The sequence below is a fragment of the Stegostoma tigrinum genome, chromosome 50, assembly GCF_030684315.1.
Source record: "Stegostoma tigrinum isolate sSteTig4 chromosome 50, sSteTig4.hap1, whole genome shotgun sequence".
NCBI classification, from domain to species: Eukaryota; Metazoa; Chordata; class Chondrichthyes; order Orectolobiformes; family Stegostomatidae; genus Stegostoma; species Stegostoma tigrinum.
Window position 1 is genome coordinate 65,624 of NC_081403.1, and position 21,914 is coordinate 87,537.

The 21,914-nt window shown below is 61.9% G+C and overlaps 1 protein-coding gene across 3 annotated transcripts in view; it reads right to left on the reverse strand.

The window, feature by feature from the left end:
• mazb (MYC-associated zinc finger protein b (purine-binding transcription factor)) overlaps nt 1-21,914 on the reverse strand; it is a 58,243-nt gene that overhangs the window by 12,465 nt on the left and 23,864 nt on the right. For 2 of the 3 annotated variants that reach the window (XM_059643250.1, XM_059643248.1), the window contains exons 4-5: nt 8,659-8,830; nt 7,199-7,417 (exon numbers count right to left, since the gene is read on the reverse strand). In XM_059643250.1, coding sequence (XP_059499233.1) covers nt 7,203-7,417; nt 8,659-8,830 — 387 coding nt within the window. In that variant the 3' untranslated portion in view covers nt 7,199-7,202. Of the gene's footprint in view, nt 1-7,172; nt 7,418-8,658; nt 8,831-21,914 lie in introns of all 3 variants that reach the window. The other variant, XM_059643249.1, reaches the window with a different exon arrangement.

A 21,914-nucleotide genomic window follows, 5' to 3' on the forward strand; every position in this document is an offset into this window, starting at 1 on the left:
CTGACTGATTTACCCCCGGCCCTCTAACCCAGGGATCAGGAGCGGGAACACTGACTGATTTACCCCCGGCCCTCTAACCCAGGGATCAGGAGCGGGAACACTGTCAGATCTCACTCCCGCCCTCTAACACAGGTATCAGGAGCGGGAACACTGTCTGATTTATCCCCGGCCCTCCAACCTTGGGATCAGGAGCGGGAACACTGTCTGATTTACCCCGCCGCCCTCTAACCCAGGGATCAGGAGCGGGAACACTGTCTGATTTACCCCCCGCCCTGTAACACAGGGATCAGGAGCGGGAACTCTGTATGATATACCCTCTCTCTCTCACCCAGGGATCAGGAGCGGGAACACTGTCTGATCTCCCTCCCGCAGGCCCTCTAACCAAGGGATCAGGAGCGGGAACTCTGTATGATATACCCTCTCTCTCTCACCCAGGGATCAGGAGCAGGAATACTGTCTGATTTACCCCCCGCCCGCCCTCTAACCCTGGGATCAGGAGCGGGAACACTGTCTGATCTCCCCCACTGCCCTCTAACCCACGATCAGGAGCGGGAACACTGTCTGATCTCCCCCACTGCCCTCTAACCCTGGGATCAGGAGCGGGAACACTGTCTGATTTACCCCCCACCCTCTAACCCAGGGATCAGGACGAGAACACTGTCTGACCTCCCCCGTCCCCCCCAAGCCGCTCACCCAGGGATCAGGAGGGGGAACCTTGTCTGATTCCCCCCGGCCCTCTAACCCAGGGATCACGAGCGTGAACACTGTCTGATTACCCCATTACCCCCCGCCCTCGAAACCAGGGATCAGGAGCGGGAACACTGTCTGATCTCCCTCCCGCCAGCCCTCTAATCCAGGGATCAGGAGTGGGAACTCTCTATGATATACCCTCTCTCTCTCACCCAGGGATCAGTAGCGGGAACCCTGTCTGACTCCCCAGCGCCCTCTAACCCAGGGATCAGGAGCGGGAACACTGTCTGATCTCCCCCCGCCATCTAACCCAGGGATCAGGAGCGGGAACACTGTCTGATTTACCCCCCGCCCTCTAACCCAGGGATCAGGAGCGGGAACACTGTCTGATCTCCCCCCGCCCTCTAACCCAGGGATCAGGAGCGGGAACACGGTCTGATTTACCCCCCGCCCTCTAAGCAAGGGATCAGGAGCGGGAACACTGTCTGATCTCCCTCCCACCGGCCGTCTAACCCAGGGATCAGGAGCGGGAACACTGTCTGATTTATTCCCAGCCCTCCAACCTTGGGATCAGGAGCGGGAACACTGTCTGATTTATCCCCGGCCCTCTAACCCAGGGATCAGGAGGGGAACACTCTCTGATTTACCCCCCGCCCGCCCTCTAACCCTGGGATCAGGAGCGGGAACACTGTCTGATCCCCCTCCCACCGGCCCTCTAACCCAGGGATCAGGAGCGGGAACACTGTCTGATCTCCCCCACTGCCCTCTAACCCACGATCAGGAGCGGGAACACTGTCTGATCTCCCCCACTGCCCTCTAACCCTGGGATCAGGAGCGGGAACACTGTCTGATTTACCCCCCACCCTCTAACCCAGGGATCAGGACGAGAACACTGTCTGACCTCCCCCGTCCCCCCCAAGCCGCTCACCCAGGGATCAGGAGGGGGAACCTTGTCTGATTCCCCCCGGCCCTCTAACCCAGGGATCACGAGCGTGAACACTGTCTGATTACCCCATTACCCCCCGCCCTCGAAACCAGGGATCAGGAGCGGGAACACTGTCTGATCTCCCTCCCGCCAGCCCTCTAATCCAGGGATCAGGAGTGGGAACTCTCTATGATATACCCTCTCTCTCTCACCCAGGGATCAGTAGCGGGAACCCTGTCTGACTCCCCAGCGCCCTCTAACCCAGGGATCAGGAGCGGGAACACTGTCTGATCTCCCCCCGCCATCTAACCCAGGGATCAGGAGCGGGAACACTGTCTGATTTACCCCCCGCCCTCTAACCCAGGGATCAGGAGCGGGAACACTGTCTGATCTCCCCCCGCCCTCTAACCCAGGGATCAGGAGCGGGAACACGGTCTGATTTACCCCCCGCCCTCTAAGCAAGGGATCAGGAGCGGGAACACTGTCTGATCTCCCTCCCACCGGCCGTCTAACCCAGGGATCAGGAGCGGGAACACTGTCTGATTTATTCCCAGCCCTCCAACCTTGGGATCAGGAGCGGGAACACTGTCTGATTTATCCCCGGCCCTCTAACCCAGGGATCAGGAGGGGAACACTCTCTGATTTACCCCCCGCCCGCCCTCTAACCCTGGGATCAGGAGCGGGAACACTGTCTGATCCCCCTCCCACCGGCCCTCTAACCCAGGGATCAGGAGCGGGAACACTGTCTGATTTATCCCCCGCCCTCTAACCCAGGGATCAGGAGCGGGAACACTGTCTGATGTCCCCCGCTGCCCTCTAACCCAGGGATCAGGAGCGGGAACACTGTCTGATTTACCCCCCGCCCTCTAACCCAGGGATCAGGAGCGGAAACACTGTCTGATCTTCCCCGCCGCACTCTAACCCAGTGATCAGGAGCGGGAACACTGTCTGATCTCCCCCCCACCGGCCCTCTAATCCAGGGATCAGGAGCGGGAACACTGTCTGATCACCCTCCCGCCGGCCCTCTAACCCAGGGATCAGGAGTGGGAACACTGTCTGATCTACCTCCCGCTTGCCTCAAACCCAGGGATCAGGAGCGGGAACACTGTCTGATCTGCATCCCGCTGGCCCTCCGACCCAGGGATCAGGAGCGGGAACACTGTCTGATTTACCCCCGGCCCTCTAACCCAGGGATCAGGAGCGGGAACACTGTCTGATGTCCCCCGCTGCCCTCTAACCCAGGGATCAGGAACGGGAACACTGTCTGATTTACCCCCCACCCTCTAACCCAGGGATCAGGAGGGGAACACTGTCTGATTTACCCCCCACCCTCTAACCCAGGGATCAGGAGCGGGAACACTGTCTGATTTACCCCCCGCCCTCTAACCCAGGGATCAGGAGGGGAACACTGTCTGATTTACCCCACGGTCCTCTAACCCAGGGATCAGGAACGGGAACACTGTCTGATTTACCCCCCCGCCCTCTAACCCAGGGATCAGGAGCGGGAACACTGTCTGATTTACCCCCCGCCCTCTAACACAGGTATCAGGAGCGGGAACACTGTCTGATTTACCCCCCGCCCTCTAACACAGGTATCAGGAGCGGGAACACTGTCTGATTTACCCCCCGCCCTCTAACACAGGTATCAGGAGCGGGAACACTGTCTGATTTACCCCCCGCCCTCTAACACAGGTATCAGGAGCGGGAACACTGTCTGATTTACCCCCCGACCTCTAACACAGGTATCAGGAGTGGGAGCACTGTCTGATTTACACCTCGCCCTCTAACCCAGGGATCCGGAGCGGGAACACAGTCTGATCACCACCCGCCCTGTAACCCAGGGATCAGGAGCGGGAACACTGTCTGATCTCCCCCGCTGCCCTCTAACCCAGGGATCAGGAGCGGGAACGCTGTCTGATTTATCCCCGGCCAGCTAACCTTGGGATCAGGAGCGGTAACCCTGTCTGATCTCCCTCCCGCCGGCCCTCAACCCAGGGATCAGTAGCGGGAACACTGTCTGATCTCACTCCCGCCCTCTAACCCAGGGATCAGGAGCGGGAACACTGTCTGATTACTCCCCCCGCCGTCTAACCCAGGGATCAGGAGCGGGAACACTGTCTGATTACTCCCCCCGCCCTCTAACCCAGGGATCAGGAGCGGGAACACTGTCTGATTTACCCCCCGCCCTCTAACACAGGGATCAGGAGCGGGAACACTGTCTGATCTTCCCCGCCGCACTCTAACCCAGGGATCAGAAGCGGGAACACTGTCTGATTTACCCCCCGCCCTCTAATCCAGGGATCAGGAGGGGGAACACTGTCTGATCTCCCCCCGCCCTCTAAGCAAGGGATCATGAGCGGGAACACTGTCTGATCTCCCTCCCGCCCTCTAACCCAGGGATCAGGAGCGGGAACACTGTCTGATTTACCCCCCCGCTCTCTAACCCAGGGATCAGGAGCAGGAACCCTGTCTGATTTACCCCCCACCCTCTAACCCAGGGATCAGGAGCGGGAACACTGTCTGATCTTCCCCGCCGCACTCTAACCCAGTGATCAGGAGCGGGAAAACAGTCTGATCACCACCCGCCCTCTAATCCAGGGATCAGGAGCGGGAACACTGTCTGATCTCCCTCCCGCCGGCCCTCTAACCCAGGGATCAGGAGCGGGAACACTGTCTGATTTATCCACCGTCCGCCCTCTAACCCAGGGATCAGGAATGGGAACACTGTCTGATTTACCCCCCCGCCCTCTAACCGAGAGATCAGGAGCGGGAACACTGTCTGATTTACCCCCCCCGCCCTCTAACCGAGGGATCAGGAGCGGGAACACTGTCTGATTTACCCCCCACCCGCCCTCTAACCGAGGGATCAGGAGCGGGAACACTGTCTGATTTACCCCCCGCCCGCCCTCTAACCGAGGGATCAGGAGCGGGAACACTGTCTGATTTATTCCCAGCCCTCCAACCTTGGGATCAGGAGCGGGAACACTGTCTGATCTCCCTCCCGCCGGCCCTCTAATCCAGGGATCAGGAGCGGGAACACTGTCTGATCTCCCTCCCGCCGGCCCTCTAACCCAGGGATCAGAAGCGGGAACCCTGTCTGATCTACCCCCCACCATCTAACCCAGGGATCAGGAACGGGAACCCTGTCTGATTTACCCCCCACCCTCTAACCCAGGGATCAGGAGCGGGAACACTGTCTGATTTACCCCCCGCCCTCTAACCCAGGGATCAGGTGCGGGAACACTGTCTGATTACTCCCCCCGCCCTCTAACCCAGGGATCAGGAGCGGGAACACTGTCTGATTTACCCCCCGCCCTCTAACCCAGGGATCAGGAGCGGGAACACTGACTGATTTACCCCACGCCCTCTAACACAGGGATCAGGAGCGGGATCACTGTCTGATCTTCCCCGCCGCACTCTAAGCCAGGGATCAGGAGCGGGAACACTGTCTGATTTACCCCCCGCCCTCTAACCCAGGGATCAGGAACGGGAACACTGTCTGATTTACCCCCCCGCCCTCTAACCCAGGGATCAGGAGCGGGAACACTGTCAGATCTCACTCCCGCCCTCTAACACAGGTATCAGGAGCGGGAACACTGTCTGATTTATCCCCGGCCCTCCAACCTTGGGATCAGGAGCGGGAACACTGTCTGATTTATCCCCGGCCCTCCAACCTTGGGATCAGGAGCGGGAACACTGTCTGATTTACCCCGCCGCCCGCTAACCCAGGGATCAGGAGCGGGAACACTGTCTGATTTACCCCCCGCCCTGTAACACAGGGATCAGGAGCGGGAACTCTGTATGATATACCCTCTCTCTCTCACCCAGGGATCAGGAGCGGGAACACTGTCTGATCTCCCTCCCGCAGGCCCTCTAACCAAGGGATCAGGAGCGGGAACTCTGTATGATATACCCTCTCTCTCTCACCCAGGGATCAGGAGCAGGAATACTGTCTGATTTACCCCCCGCCCGCCCTCTAACCCTGGGATCAGGAGCGGGAACACTGTCTGATCTCCCCCACTGCCCTCTAACCCACGATCAGGAGCGGGAACACTGTCTGATCTCCCCCACTGCCCTCTAACCCTGGGATCAGGAGCGGGAACACTGTCTGATTTACCCCCCACCCTCTAACCCAGGGATCAGGACGAGAACACTGTCTGACCTCCCCCGTCCCCCACAAGCCGCTCACCCAGGGATCAGGAGGGGGAACCTTGTCTGATTCCCCCCGGCCCTCTAACCCAGGGATCACGAGCGTGAACACTGTCTGATTACCCCATTACCCCCCCGCCCTCGAAACCAGGGATCAGGAGCGGGAACACTGTCTGATCTCCCTCCCGCCAGCCCTCTAATCCAGGGATCAGGAGTGGGAACTCTCTATGATATACCCTCTCTCTCTCACCCAGGGATCAGTAGCGGGAACCCTGTCTGACTCCCCAGCGCCCTCTAACCCAGGGATCAGGAGCGGGAACACTGTCTGATCTCCCCCCGCCATCTAACCCAGGGATCAGGAGCGGGAACACTGTCTGATTTACCCCCCGCCCTCTAACCCAGGGATCAGGAGCGGGAACACTGTCTGATCTCCCCCCGCCCTCTAACCCAGGGATCCGGAGCGGGAACACTGTCTGATTTACCCCCCGCCCTCTAAGCAAGGGATCAGGAGCGGGAACACTGTCTGATCTCCCTCCCACCGGCCGTCTAACCCAGGGATCAGGAGCGGGAACACTGTCTGATTTATTCCCAGCCCTCCAACCTTGGGATCAGGAGCGGGAACACTGTCTGATTTATCCCCGGCCCTCTAACCCAGGGATCAGGAGGGGAACACTCTCTGATTTACCCCCCGCCCGCCCTCTAACCCTGGGATCAGGAGCGGGAACACTGTCTGATCCCCCTCCCACCGGCCCTCTAACCCAGGGATCAGGAGCGGGAACACTGTCTGATGTCCCCCGCTGCCCTCTAACCCAGGGATCAGGAGCGGGAACACTGTCTGATTTATTCCCAGCCCTCTAACCCAGTGATCAGGAGCGGGAACACTGTCTGATCTCCCCCCCACCGGCCCTCTAATCCAGGGATCAGGAGCGGGAACACTGTCTGATCACCCTCCCGCCGGCCCTCTAACCCAGGGATCAGGAGCGGGAACACTGTCTGATCCTCCCCCGCCCTCTAACCCAGGGATCAGGAGCGGGAACACTGTCTGATCTCCCCCCGCCCTCTAACCCAGGGATCAGGAGCGGGAACACTGTCTGATCTCCCCCCCACCGGCCCTCTAATCCAGGGATCAGGAGCGGGAACACTGTCTGATCTTCCCCGCCGCACTCTAACCCAGGGATCAGGAGAGGGAACACTGTCTGATCTCCCACCGCCGTCTAACCCAGGGATCAGGAGAGGGAACCCTGTCTGATTCCCCCCCACCCTCCCCCCAGCTGCCCTCAACCCAGGGATCAGGAATGGGAACCCTGTGTGATTCCACCACTGCCCCACCCCCCACCGTCTCCCTGTCCTGGGTGCATTCCCCACGTTTTCTCGATCGGGGTGTCCCTGTGGTGTCTAAGGCACACACCGCTGAGTGGGAACCAGCCTTCTTGCCTTTTCACAGCAGGAGCTGGGGCTGGTTGTTGGAGGCACAGTTCAGGCCAAGTGCCGCAGCTTCTGCTGGCCTCTCGTGGGTCCCCTTGTGCCCGTTCAGCTGCACCTGGGTGTGACAGTAGATGCCACACTGTTCACACACGAAGCGGTAGGGCTGTAGCAAACTGATGCCGTGGTGTTTCCGCGCGTGGACCCGGAGGTACGCCACCGTGGTGAAACCTGCGGGAGACAGGATGAGAGAGAGAGAAAACAGAGGAGAGCTTAAATTCCAGAGAAGAGAGCAAGAGTGTGTGACGAGACAAAACCTAACTGACTAACAGAGAATTAACAAGGTGCCTGCTTCTGATCACGGTTCACTGATTCCTGGGTGAGACAGAGACACGGAGAGAGATGGGGGAGGGAGCAGGGCGGGGGGGGAGAGAGAGAGAGAGGAGGTACAGCCAGAGGTGGGCGGGGGGAGAGAGACACGAGGAGAGAGAAAGAGAAAGATAGAGATGGTGGGGAGTGAGGGGAGGCAAAGACTGAGGCGGGGGGGCAGACAGAGTCAGGGAGAGAGACACACAGAGAAAGAGACACAGAGAGACTGAGAGAGAGAAAGAGAGAGAGAGAGAGAGACACTGAGAGAGAGAGACATGCAGAGACAATGAGAGAGAGAGACAGAGAGATGGGGGAGAGAGAGAGAGACACACACACTGAGAAAGAGAGGCACGCAGAGACAGTGTGAGTGAGAGAGAGAGAGAGAGAGAGAGAGAGAGAGAGAGTCAGAGAGAGATGGAGAGGGGCAGTGAGAGAGAGACACACACCGAGAAAAAGAGAGAGAGAATCAGAAACAGAGAATGAGAGACATGCAGAGACAGTGAGAGAGAGAGAGAGAGACAGAGAGAGATGGAGAGGGGGAGAGAGAGAGATGGAGAGGGGGAGAGAGAGAGAGACACACACCGAGAAAAAGAGAGAGAGAATCAGCAACAGAGAATGAGAGACATGCAGAGACAGTGAGAGAGAGAGATGGAGAGATGGGGGCAGAGAGAGAGAGAGACAGACATTGAGAAAGAGAGAGACAGAGACACACACTGAGAGAGAGAGACACGCAGAGACGGTGAGACACAGAGACAGGGAGAGAGACAGAAGAGAAATCAGACGGGGTTTCTGCTCCGGGATCACAAGACACAGACAGACAGACAGCGGATGGTGGTGGGGAATCCATGACCATTCTAGATCCTCACCACGATGTCAGATTCATGCTGTGATTCCTCCTCCACAGTTCAATCTCATTGTGGCACACAGCCAGACACTGCGTAAAGCTCCCTCTACACTGTCTCCCCCATCCAATGCTCCCAGGGTCAGGGACAGCACGGGGTTAGATACCTCCCTCTATACTGCCCCTCCCAACAATCCAACACTCTGCGGGACAGCACGGGGTTAGGTACAAGGTCTGTCAGTGGGTTCAGTGTCTCACTTACCTTTGTTACAGATGTCACACGTATGGTTAGGTCCCTCACTGTGAACCTTCATATGGTCTGTGATGTAGGCAGCACTTAACAACTTCCCACACACGTGGCACGGTACCTTCTCCCCGTGTCGGATCATGTGAGCTCGCAGGCGGTCTTTCGTGGCGAAAGCTGCTTCACAGGTCTGTGGGTAGGAGCCACAGTGACACAGTGAGAGCCTGAAGCATGTGACCGGGGCCCCATGAACCTCGTCACTCCCCACTGACCATCGGTCACCTCCCGCTTCCCAGCTCGTCACTCCCCACTGACCATCGGTCACCTCCCGCTTCCCAGCTCGTCACTCCCCACTGACCATTGGTCACCTCCCCCCTTTCCCACCTCGTCACTCCCCACTGACCATCGGTCACCTCCCCCCTTTCCCACCTCATCACTCCCCACTGACCATCGGTCACCTCCCCCTTCCCAGCTCGACACTCCCCACTGACCATCGGTCACCTCCCGCTTCCCAGCTCGTCACTCCCCACTGACCATCGGTCACCTCCCCCCTTTCCCACCTCGTCACTCCCCACTGACCATCGGTCACCTCCCGCTTCCCAGCTCGTCACTCCCCACTGACCATCGGTCACCTCCCCCCTTTCCCACCTCGTCGCTCCCCACTGACCATCGGTCACCTCCCGCTTCCCAGCTCGTCACTCCCCACTGACCATCGGTCACCTCCCGCTTCCCAGCTCGTCACTCCCCACTGACCATCGGTCACCTCCCCCCTTTCCCAGCTCGTCACTCCCCACTGACCATCGGTCACCTCCCCCCTTTCCCACCTCGTCACTCCCCACTGACCATCGGTCACCTCCCCCTTCCCAGCTCGTCACTCCCCACTGACCATCGGTCACCTCCCCCTTCCCAGCTCGTCACTCCCCACTGACCATCGGTCACCTCCCCCTTCCCAGCTCGACACTCCCCACTGACCATCGGTCACCTCCCCCCTTTCCCACCTCGTCGCTCCCCACTGACCATCGGTCACCTCCCCCCTTTCCCACCTCATCACTCCCCACTGACCATCGGTCACATCCCTCTTCCCAGCTCGACACTCCCCACTGACCATCGGTCACCTCCCCCCTTTCCCACTTCGTCGCTCCCCACTGACCATCGGTCACCTCCCCCTTTCCCACCTCGTCGCTCCCCATTGTCCATCGGTCACCTCCCCCTTCCCAGCTCGTCACTCCCCACTGACCATCGGTCACCTCCCCCTTCCCAGCTCGTCACTCCCCACTGACCATCGGTCACCTCCCGCTTCCCAGCTCGACACTCCCCACTGACCATCGGTCACCTCCCCCCTTTCCCACCTCATCACTCCCCACTGACCATTGGTCACCTCCCCCTTCCCAGCTCGTCACTCCCCACTGACCATCGGTCACCTACCCCCTTTCCCAGCTCGTCACTCCCCACTGACCATCGGTCACCTACCCCCTTTCCCACCTCATCACTCCCCACTGACCATCGGTCACCTCCCCCTTCCCACCTCGTCACTCCCCACTGACCATCGGTCGCCTCCCCCCTTTCCCACCTCGTCGCTCCCCACTGACCATCGGTCACCTCCCCCTTCCCAGCTCGACACTCCCCACTGACCATCGGTCACCTCCCCCCTTTCCCACCTCGTCGCTCCCCACTGACCATCGGTCACCTCCCACTTCCCATCTCGTCACTCCCCACTGACCATCGGTCACCTCCCCCTTCCCAGCTCGTCGCTCCCCACTGACCATCGGTCACCTCCCCCTTCCCAGCTCGACACTCCCCATTGACCATCGGTCACCTCCCGCTTCCCACCTCGTCGCTCCCCACTGACCATCGGTCACCTCCCCCTTCCCAGCTCGTCACTCCCCACTGACCATCGGTCACCTCCCCCTTCCCAGCTCGTCGCTCCCCACTGACCATCGGTCACCTCCCCCTTCCCAGCTCGTCACTCCCCACTGACCATCGGTCACCTCCCCCCTTTCCCACCTCGTCGCTCCCCACTGACCATCGGTCACCTCCCCCCTTTCCCACCTCATCACTCCCCACTGACCATCGGTCACATCCCTCTTCCCAGCTCGACACTCCCCACTGACCATCGGTCACCTCCCCCCTTTCCCACCTCATCGCTCCCCACTGACCATCGGTCACATCCCTCTTCCCACCTCGTCGCTCCCCACTGACCATCGGTCACCTCCCCCCTTTCCCACTTCGTCGCTCCCCACTGACCATCGGTCACCTCCCCCCTTTCCCACCTCGTCGCTCCCCATTGTCCATCGGTCACCTCCCTCTTCCCAGCTCGTCACTCCCCACAGACCATCGGTCACCTCCCCCCTTTTCCACCTCGTCACTCCCCACTGACCATCGGTCACCTCCCTCTTCCCAGCTCGTCACTCCCCACTGACCATCGGTCATCTCCCCCTTCCCAGCTCGACACTCCCCACTGACCATCGGTCACCTCCCCCTTCCCAGCTCGTCACTCCCCACTGACCATCGGTCACCTCCCGCTTCCCAGCTCGACACTCCCCACTGACCATCGGTCACCTCCCGCTTCCCAGCTCGACACTCCCCACTGACCATCGGTCACCTCCCCCTTTCCCACCTCGTCACTCCCCACTGACCATCGGTCACCTCCCGCTTCCCAGCTCGTCACTCCCCACTGACCATCGGTCACCTCCCCCTTTCCCAGCTCGTCACTCCCCACTGACCATCGGTCACCTCCCGCTTCCCAGCTCATCACTCCCCACTGACCATCGGTCACCTCCCACTTCCCACCTCGTCACTCCCCACTGACCATCGGTCACCTCCCCCCTTTCCCACCTCGTCGCTCCCCATTGACCATCGGTCACCTCCCGCTTCCCAGCTCGACACTCCCCACTGACCATCGGTCACCTCCCTCTTCCCAGCTCGTCACTCCCCACTGACCATCGGTCACCTCCCGCTTCCCAGCTCGTCACTCCCCACTGACCATCGGTCACCTCCCCCTTCCCAGCTCGTCACTCCCCACTGACCATCGGTCACCTCCCCCTTCCCAGCTCGACACTCCCCACTGACCATCGGTCACCTCCCCCTTCCCAGCTCGACACTCCCCACTGACCATCGGTCACCTCCCCCTTCCCAGCTCGTCACTCCCCACTGACCATCGGTCACCTCCCCCTTCCCAGCTCGACACTCCCCACTGACCATCGGTCACCTCCCCCTTCCCAGCTCGTCACTCCCCACTGACCATCGGTCACCTCCCCCTTCCCAGCTCGACACTCCCCACTGACCATCGGTCACCTCCCCCTTCCCAGCTCGTCACTCCCCACTGACCATCGGTCACCTCCCGCTTCCCAGCTCGTCACTCCCCACTGACCATCGGTCACCTCCCGCTTCCCAGCTCGTCACTCCCCACTGACCATCGGTCACCTCCCCCTTCCCAGCTCGTCACTCCCCACTGACCATCGGTCACCTCCCGCTTCCCAGCTCGTCACTCCCCACTGACCATCGGTCACCTCCCCCTTCCCAGCTCGTCACTCCCCACTGACCATCGGTCACCTCCCGCTTCCCAGCTCGTCGCTCCCCACTGACCATCGGTCACCTCCCACTTCCCAGCTCGACACTCCCCACTGACCATCGGTCACCTCCCGCTTCCCAGCTCGTCACTCCCCACTGACCATCGGTCACCTCCCCCTTTCCCACCTCGTCACTCCCCACTGACCATCGGTCACCTCCCCCTTCCCACCTCGTCACTCCCCACTGACCATCGGTCACCTCCCCCTTCCCTGCTCGTCACTCCCCACTGACCATCGGTCACCTCCCGCTTCCCAGCTCGTCGCTCCCCACTGACCATCGGTCACCTCCCACTTCCCACCTCGTCACTCCCCACTGACCATCGGTCACCTCCCCCTTTCCCACCTCATCACTCCCCACTGACCATCGGTCACCTCCCGCTTCCCAGCTCGTCACTCCCCACTGACCATCGGTCACCTCCCCCTTCCCAGCTCGTCACTCCCCACTGACCATCGGTCACCTCCCGCTTCCCAGCTCATCACTCCCCACTGACCATCGGTCACCTCCCCCCTTTCCCACTTTGTCGCACCCCAGTGACCATCGGTCACCTCCCTCTTCCCAGCTCGTCACTCCCCACTGACCATCGGTCACCTCCCGCTTCCCAGCTCGTCACTCCCCACTGACCATCGGTCACCTCCCGCTTCCCAGCTCGTCACTCCCCACTGACCATCGGTCACCTCCCCCCTTTCCCATCTCGTCACTCCCCACTGACCATCGGTCACCTCCCGCTTCCCAGCTCGTCACTCCCCACTGACCATCGGTCACCTCCCCCCTTTCCCACCACGTCGCTCCCCACTGACCATCGGTCACCTCCCGCTTCCCAGCTCGTCACTCCCCACTGACCATCGGTCACCTCCCGCTTCCCAGCTCGTCACTCCCCACTGACCATCGGTCACCTCCCCCCTTTCCCACCTCGTCACTCCCCACTGACCATCGGTCACCTCCCCCCTTTCCCACCTTGTCACTCCCCACTGACCATCGGTCACCTCCCGCTTCCCAGCTCGTCACTCCCCACTGACCATCGGTCACCTCCCCCCTTTCCCATCTCGTCACTCCCCACTGACCATCGGTCACCTCCCCCTTCCCAGCTCGACACTCCCCACTGACCATCGGTCACCTCCCCCCTTTCCCACCTCATCATTGACCATTGGTCACCTCCCCCTTCCCAGCTCGTCACTCCCCACTGTCCATCGGTCACCTCCCCCTTCCCAGCTCGTCACTCCCCACTGACCATCGGTCACCTCCCTCTTCCCAGCTCGTCACTCCCCACTAACCATCGGTCACCTCCCCCCTTTCCCAGCTCGTCACTCCCCACTGACCATCGGTCACCTCCCCCCTTTCCCAGCTCGTCACTCCCCACTGACCATCGGTCACCTCCCCCTTCCCACCTCATCACTCCCCACTGACCATCGGTCGCCTCCCCCCTTTCCCACCTCGTCCCTCCCCACTGACCATCGGTCACCTCCCCCTTTCCCACCTCGTCACTCCCCACTGACCATCGGTCACCTCCCCCCTTACCATCGGTCACCTCCCACTTCCCAGCTCGTCACTCCCCACTGACCATCGGTCACCTCCCGCTTCCCAGCTCGTCGCTCCCCACTGACCATCGGTCACCTCCCGCTTCCCAGCTCGTCACTCCCCACTGACCATCGGTCACATCCCTCTTCCCAGCTCGTCACTCCCCACTGACCATCGGTCACCTCCCCCCTTTCCCACCTCGTCACTCCCCACTGACCATCGGTCACCTCCCGCTTCCCAGCTCGTCACTCCCCACTGACCATCGGTCACATCCCTCTTCCCAGCTCGACACTCCCCACTGACCATCGGTCACCTCCCTCTTCCCAGCTCGACACTCCCCACTGACCATCGGTCACCTCCCCCCTTTCCCACTTTGTCGCTCCCCACTGACCATCGGTCACCTCCCCCTTCCCAGCTCATCACTCCCCACTGACCATCGGTCACCTCCCACTTCCCAGCTCATCACTCCCCACTGACCATCGGTCACCTCCCCCCTTTCCCACTTTGTCGCTCCCCATTGACCATCGGTCACCTCCCCCCTTTCCCACCTCGTCACTCCCCACTGACCATCGGTCACCTCCCGCTTCCGAGCTCGTCGCTCCCGATTGACCATCGGTCACCTCCCTCTTCCCAGCTCGTCACTCTCCACTGACCATCGGTCACCTCCCCCCTTTCCCACTTTGTCGCTCCCCACTGACCATCGGTCACCTCCCGCTTCCCAGCTCGTCACTCCCCACTGACCATCGGTCACCTCCCCCTTTCCCAGCTCGTCACTCCCCACTGACCATCGGTCACCTCCCGCTTCCCAGCTCATCACTCCCCACTGACCATCGGTCACCTCCCACTTCCCACCTCGTCACTCCCCACTGACCATCGGTCACCTCCCCCCTTTCCCACCTCGTCGCTCCCCATTGACCATCGGTCACCTCCCGCTTCCCAGCTCGTCACTCCCCATTGACCATCGGTCACCTCCCGCTTCCCAGCTCGACACTCCCCACTGACCATCGGTCACCTCCCTCTTCCCAGCTCGTCACTCCCCACTGACCATCGGTCACCTCCCGCTTCCCAGCTCGTCACTCCCCACTGACCATCGGTCACCTCGCGCTTCCCAGCTCGTCACTCCCCACTGACCATCGGTCACCTCCCCCTTCCCAGCTCGTCACTCCCCACTGACCATCGGTCACCTCCCCCTTCCCAGCTCGACACTCCCCACTGACCATCGGTCACCTCCCCCTTCCCAGCTCGACACTCCCCACTGACCATCGGTCACCTCCCCCTTCCCAGCTCGTCACTCCCCACTGACCATCGGTCACCTCCCCCTTCCCAGCTCGACACTCCCCACTGACCATCGGTCACCTCCCCCTTCCCAGCTCGTCACTCCCCACTGACCATCGGTCACCTCCCCCTTCCCAGCTCGACACTCCCCACTGACCATCGGTCACCTCCCCCTTCCCAGCTCGTCACTCCCCACTGACCATCGGTCACCTCCCGCTTCCCAGCTCGTCACTCCCCACTGACCATCGGTCACCTCCCGCTTCCCAGCTCGTCACTCCCCACTGACCATCGGTCACCTCCCCCTTCCCAGCTCGTCACTCCCCACTGACCATCGGTCACCTCCCCCTTCCCAGCTCGTCACTCCCCACTGACCATCGGTCACCTCCCGCTTCCCAGCTCGTCACTCCCCACTGACCATCGGTCACCTCCCCCTTCCCAGCTCGTCACTCCCCACTGACCATCGGTCACCTCCCACTTCCCAGCTCGTCACTCCCCACTGACCATCGGTCACCTCCCGCTTCCCAGCTCGTCGCTCCCCACTGACCATCGGTCACCTCCCACTTCCCACCTCGTCACTCCCCACTGACCATCGGTCACCTCCCCCTTTCCCACCTCGTCACTCCCCACTGACCATCGGTCACCTCCCGCTTCCCAGCTCGTCACTCCCCACTGACCATCGGTCACCTCCCCCTTCCCAGCTCGTCACTCCCCACTGACCATCGGTCACCTCCCGCTTCCCAGCTCGTCACTCCCCACTGACCATCGGTCACCTCCCGCTTCCCAGCTCGTCACTCCCCACTGACCATCGGTCACCTCCCGCTTCCCAGCTCGTCACTCCCCACTGACCATCGGTCACCTCCCCCCTTTCCCACTTTGTCGCACCCCATTGACCATCGGTCACCTCCCTCTTCCCAGCTCGTCACTCCCCACTGACCATCGGTCACCTCCCGCTTCCCAGCTCGTCACTCCCCACTGACCATCGGTCACCTCCCGCTTCCCAGCTCGTCACTCCCCACTGACCATCGGTCACCTCCCCCCTTTCCCATCTCGTCACTCCCCACTGACCATCGGTCACCTCCCGCTTCCCAGCTCGTCACTCCCCACTGACCATCGGTCACCTCCCGCTTCCCAGCTCGTCACTCCCCACTGACCATCGGTCACCTCCCGCTTCCCAGCTCGTCACTCCCCACTGACCATCGGTCACCTCCCCCCTTTCCCATCTCGTCACTCCCCACTGACCATCGGTCACCTCCCCCTTTCCCAGCTCGTCACTCCCCACTGACCATCGGTCACCTTCCCCCTTTCCCACCACGTCGCTCCCCACTGACCATCGGTCACCTCCCGCTTCCCAGCTCGTCACTCCCCACTGACCATCGGTCACCTCCCGCTTCCCAGCTCGTCACTCCCCACTGACCATCGGTCACCTCCCCCCTTTCCCACCTCGTCACTCCCCACTGACCATCGGTCACCTCCCCCCTTTCCCACCTTGTCACTCCCCACTGACCATCGGTCACCTCCCCCTTCCCAGCTCGACACTCCCCACTGACCATCGGTCACCTCCCCCCTTTCCCATCTCGTCACTCCCCACTGACCATCGGTCACCTCCCGCTTCCCAGCTCGTCACTCCCCACTGACCATCGGTCACCTCCCCCCTTTCCCACCACGTCGCTCCCCACTGACCATCGGTCACCTCCCGCTTCCCAGCTCGTCACTCCCCACTGACCATCGGTCACCTCCCGCTTCCCAGCTCGTCACTCCCCACTGACCATCGGTCACCTCCCCCCTTTCCCACCTCGTCACTCCCCACTGACCATCGGTCACCTCCCCCCTTTCCCACCTTGTCACTCCCCACTGACCATCGGTCACCTCCCCCTTCCCAGCTCGACACTCCCCACTGACCATCGGTCACCTCCCGCTTCCCAGCTCGTCACTCCCCACTGACCATCGGTCACCTCCCGCTTCCCAGCTCGTCACTCCCCACTGACCATCGGTCACCTCCCGCTTCCCAGCTCGTCACTCCCCACTGACCATCGGTCACCTCCCCCCTTTCCCATCTCGTCACTCCCCACTGACCATCGGTCACCTCCCGCTTCCCAGCTCGTCACTCCCCACTGACCATCGGTCACCTCCCCCCTTTCCCACCACGTCGCTCCCCACTGACCATCGGTCACCTCCCGCTTCCCAGCTCGTCACACCCCACTGACCATCGGTCACCTCCCGCTTCCCAGCTCGTCACTCCCCACTGACCATCGGTCACCTCCCCCCTTTCCCACCTCGTCACTCCCCACTGACCATCGGTCACCTCCCCCCTTTCCCACCTTGTCACTCCCCACTGACCATCGGTCACCTCCCCCTTCCCAGCTCGACACTCCCCACTGACCATCGGTCACCTCCCCCCTTTCCCACCTCATCATTGACCATTGGTCACCTCCCCCTTCCCAGCTCGTCACTCCCCACTGTCCATCGGTCACCTCCCCCTTCCCAGCTCGTCACTCCCCACTGACCATCGGTCACCTCCCTATTCCCAGCTCGTCACTCCCCACTAACCATCGGTCACCTCCCCCCTTTCCCAGCTCGTCACTCCCCACTGACCATCGGTCACCTCCCCCCTTTCCCAGCTCGTCACTCCCCACTGACCATCGGTCACCTCCCCCTTCCCACCTCATCACTCCCCACTGACCATCGGTCGCCTCCCCCCTTTCCCACCTCGTCCCTCCCCACTGACCATCGGTCACCTCCCCCTTTCCCACCTCGTCACTCCCCACTGACCATCGGTCACCTCCCCCCTTACCATCGGTCACCTCCCACTTCCCAGCTCGTCACTCCCCACTGACCATCGGTCACCTCCCGCTTCCCAGCTCGTCACTCCCCACTGACCATCGGTCACCTCCCGCTTCCCAGCTCGTCACTCCCCACTGACCATCGGTCACATCCCTCTTCCCAGCTCGACACTCCCCACTGACCATCGGTCACCTCCCCCCTTTCCCACTTTGTCGCTCCCCACTGACCATCGGTCACCTCCCACTTCCCAGCTCGTCACTCCCCACTGACCATCGGTCACCTCCCCCTTCCCAGCTCATCACTCCCCACTGACCATCGGTCACCTCCCACTTCCCAGCTCATCACTCCCCACTGACCATCGGTCACCTCCCCCCTTTCCCACTTTGTCGCTCCCCATTGACCATCGGTCACCTCCCCCCTTTCCCACCTCGTCACTCCCCACTGACCATCGGTCACCTCCCGCTTCCCAGCTCGTCGCTCCCGATTGACCATCGGTCACCTCCATCTTCCCAGCTCGTCACTCTCCACTGACCATCGGTCACCTCCCCCCTTTCCCACTTTGTCGCTCCCCACTGACCATCGGTCACCTCCCACTTCCCAGCTCGTCACTCCCCACTGACCATCGGTCACCTCCCACTTCCCAGCTCATCACTCCCCACTGACCATCGGTCACCTCCCACTTCCCAGCTCGACACTCCCCACTGACCATCGGTCACCTCCCGCTTCCCAGCTCGTCACTCCCCACTGACCATCGGTCACCTCCCCCCTTTCCCACCTCGTCGCTCCCCACTGACCATCGGTCACCTCCCGCTTCCCAGCTCGTCACTCCCCACTGACCATCGGTCACCTCCCGCTTCCCAGCTCGTCACTCCCCACTGACCATCGGTCACCTCCCCCCTTTCCCAGCTCGTCACTCCCCACTGACCATCGGTCACCTCCCCCCTTTCCCACCTCGTCACTCCCCACTGACCATCGGTCACCTCCCCCTTCCCAGCTCGTCACTCCCCACTGACCATCGGTCACCTCCCCCTTCCCAGCTCGACACTCCCCACTGACCATCGGTCACCTCCCCCCTTTCCCACCTCGTCGCTCCCCACTGACCATCGGTCACCTCCCCCCTTTCCCACCTCATCACTCCCCACTGACCATCGGTCACATCCCTCTTCCCAGCTCGACACTCCCCACTGACCATCGGTCACCTCCCCCCTTTCCCACTTCGTCGCTCCCCACTGACCATCGGTCACCTCCCTCTTCCCAGCTCGTCACTCCCCATTGTCCATCGGTCACCTCCCTCTTCCCACCTCGTCGCTCCCCATTGTCCATCGGTCACCTCCCCCTTCCCAGCTCGTCACTCCCCACTGACCATCGGTCACCTCCCCCTTCCCAGCTCGTCACTCCCCACTGACCATCGGTCACCTCCCGCTTCCCAGCTCGACACTCCCCACTGACCATCGGTCACCTCCCCCCTTTCCCACCTCATCACTCCCCACTGACCATTGGTCACCTCCCCCTTCCCAGCTCGTCACTCCCCACTGACCATCGGTCACCTACCCCCTTTCCCAGCTCGTCGCTCCCCACTGACCATCGGTCACCTCCCCCTTCCCAGCTCGTCACTCCCCACTGACCATCGGTCGCCTCCCCCCTTTCCCACCTCGTCGCTCCCCACTGACCATCGGTCACCTCCCCCTTCCCAGCTCGTCACTCCCCACTGACCATCGGTCACCTCCCCCTTCCCAGCTCGACACTCCCCACTGACCATCGGTCACCTCCCCCCTTTCCCACCTCGTCGCTCCCCACTGACCATCGGTCACCTCCCACTTCCCATCTCGTCACTCCCCACTGACCATCGGTCACCTCCCCCTTCCCAGCTCGTCACTCCCCACTGACCATCGGTCACCTCCCCCTTCCCAGCTCGTCACTCCCCACTGACCATCGGTCACCTCCCCCTTCCCAGCTCGTCACTCCCCACTGACCATCGGTCACCTCCCCCTTCCCAGCTCGTCACTCCCCACTGACCATCGGTCACCTCCCCCTTCCCAGCTCGACACTCCCCACTGACCATCGGTCACCTCCCCCCTTTCCCACCTCGTCGCTCCCCACTGACCATCGGTCACCTCCCCCCTTTCCCACCTCATCACTCCCCACTGACCATCGGTCACATCCCTCTTCCCAGCTCGACACTCCCCACTGACCATCGGTCACCTCCCCCCTTTCCCACTTCGTCGCTCCCCACTGACCATCGGTCACCTCCCCCCTTTCCCACCTCGTCGCTCCCCATTGTCCATCGGTCACCTCCCTCTTCCCAGCTCGTCACTCCCCACAGACCATCGGTCACCTCCCCCCTTTTCCACCTCGTCACTCCCCACTGACCATCGGTCACCTCCCTCTTCCCAGCTCGTCACTCCCCACTGACCATCGGTCATCTCCCCCTTCCCAGCTCGACACTCCCCACTGACCATCGGTCACCTCCCCCTTCCCAGCTCGTCACTCCCCACTGACCATCGGTCACCTCCCGCTTCCCAGCTCGACACTCCCCACTGACCATCGGTCACCTCCCGCTTCCCAGCTCGACACTCCCCACTGACCATCGGTCACCTCCCCCTTTCCCACCTCGTCACTCCCCACTGACCATCGGTCACCTCCCGCTTCCCAGCTCGTCACTCCCCACTGACCATCGGTCACCTCCCCCTTTCCCAGCTCGTCACTCCCCACTGACCATCGGTCACCTCCCGCTTCCCAGCTCATCACTCCCCACTGACCATCGGTCACCTCCCACTTCCCACCTCGTCACTCCCCACTGACCATCGGTCACCTCCCCCCTTTCCCACCTCGTCGCTCCCCATTGACCATCGGTCACCTCCCGCTTCCCAGCTCGTCACTCCCCACTGACCATCGGTCACCTCCCCCTTTCCCAGCTCGTCGCTCCCCACTGACCATCGGTCACCTCCCCCTTCCCAGCTCGTCACTCCCCATTGACCATCGGTCACCTCCCGCTTCCCAGCTCGACACTCCACACTGACCATCGGTCACCTCCCTCTTCCCAGCTCGTCACTCCCCACTGACCATCGGTCACCTCCCGCTTCCCAGCTCGTCACTCCCCACTGACCATCGGTCACCTCGCGCTTCCCAGCTCGTCACTCCCCACTGACCATCGGTCACCTCCCCCTTCCCAGCTCGTCACTCCCCACTGACCATCGGTCACCTCCCCCTTCCCAGCTCGACACTCCCCACTGACCATCGGTCACCTCCCCCTTCCCAGCTCGACACTCCCCACTGACCATCGGTCACCTCCCCCTTCCCAGCTCGTCACTCCCCACTGACCATCGGTCACCTCCCCCTTCCCAGCTCGACACTCCCCACTGACCATCGGTCACCTCCCCCTTCCCAGCTCGTCACTCCCCACTGACCATCGGTCACCTCCCCCTTCCCACCTCGTCACTCCCCACTGACCATCGGTCACCTCCCCCTTCCCAGCTCGTCACTCCCCACTGACCATCGGTCACCTCCCGCTTCCCAGCTCGTCGCTCCCCACTGACCATCGGTCACCTCCCACTTCCCACCTCGTCACTCCCCACTGACCATCGGTCACCTCCCCCTTTCCCACCTCGTCACTCCCCACTGACCATCGGTCACCTCCCGCTTCCCAGCTCGTCACTCCCCACTGACCATCGGTCACCTCCCCCTTCCCAGCTCGTCACTCCCCACTGACCATCGGTCACCTCCCGCTTCCCAGCTCGTCACTCCCCACTGACCATCGGTCACCTCCCCCCTTTCCCACTTTGTCGCACCCCATTGACCATCGGTCACCTCCCTCTTCCCAGCTCGTCACTCCCCACTGACCATCGGTCACCTCCCGCTTCCCAGCTCGTCACTCCCCACTGACCATCGGTCACCTCCCGCTTCCCAGCTCGTCACTCCCCACTGACCATCGGTCACCTCCCCCCTTTCCCATCTCGTCACTCCCCACTGACCATCGGTCACCTCCCGCTTCCCAGCTCGTCACTCCCCACTGACCATCGGTCACCTCTCCCCTTTCCCACTTTGTCGCACCCCATTGACCATCGGTCACCTCCCGCTTCCCAGCTCGTCACTCCCCACTGACCATCGGTCACCTCCCTCTTCCCAGCTCGTCA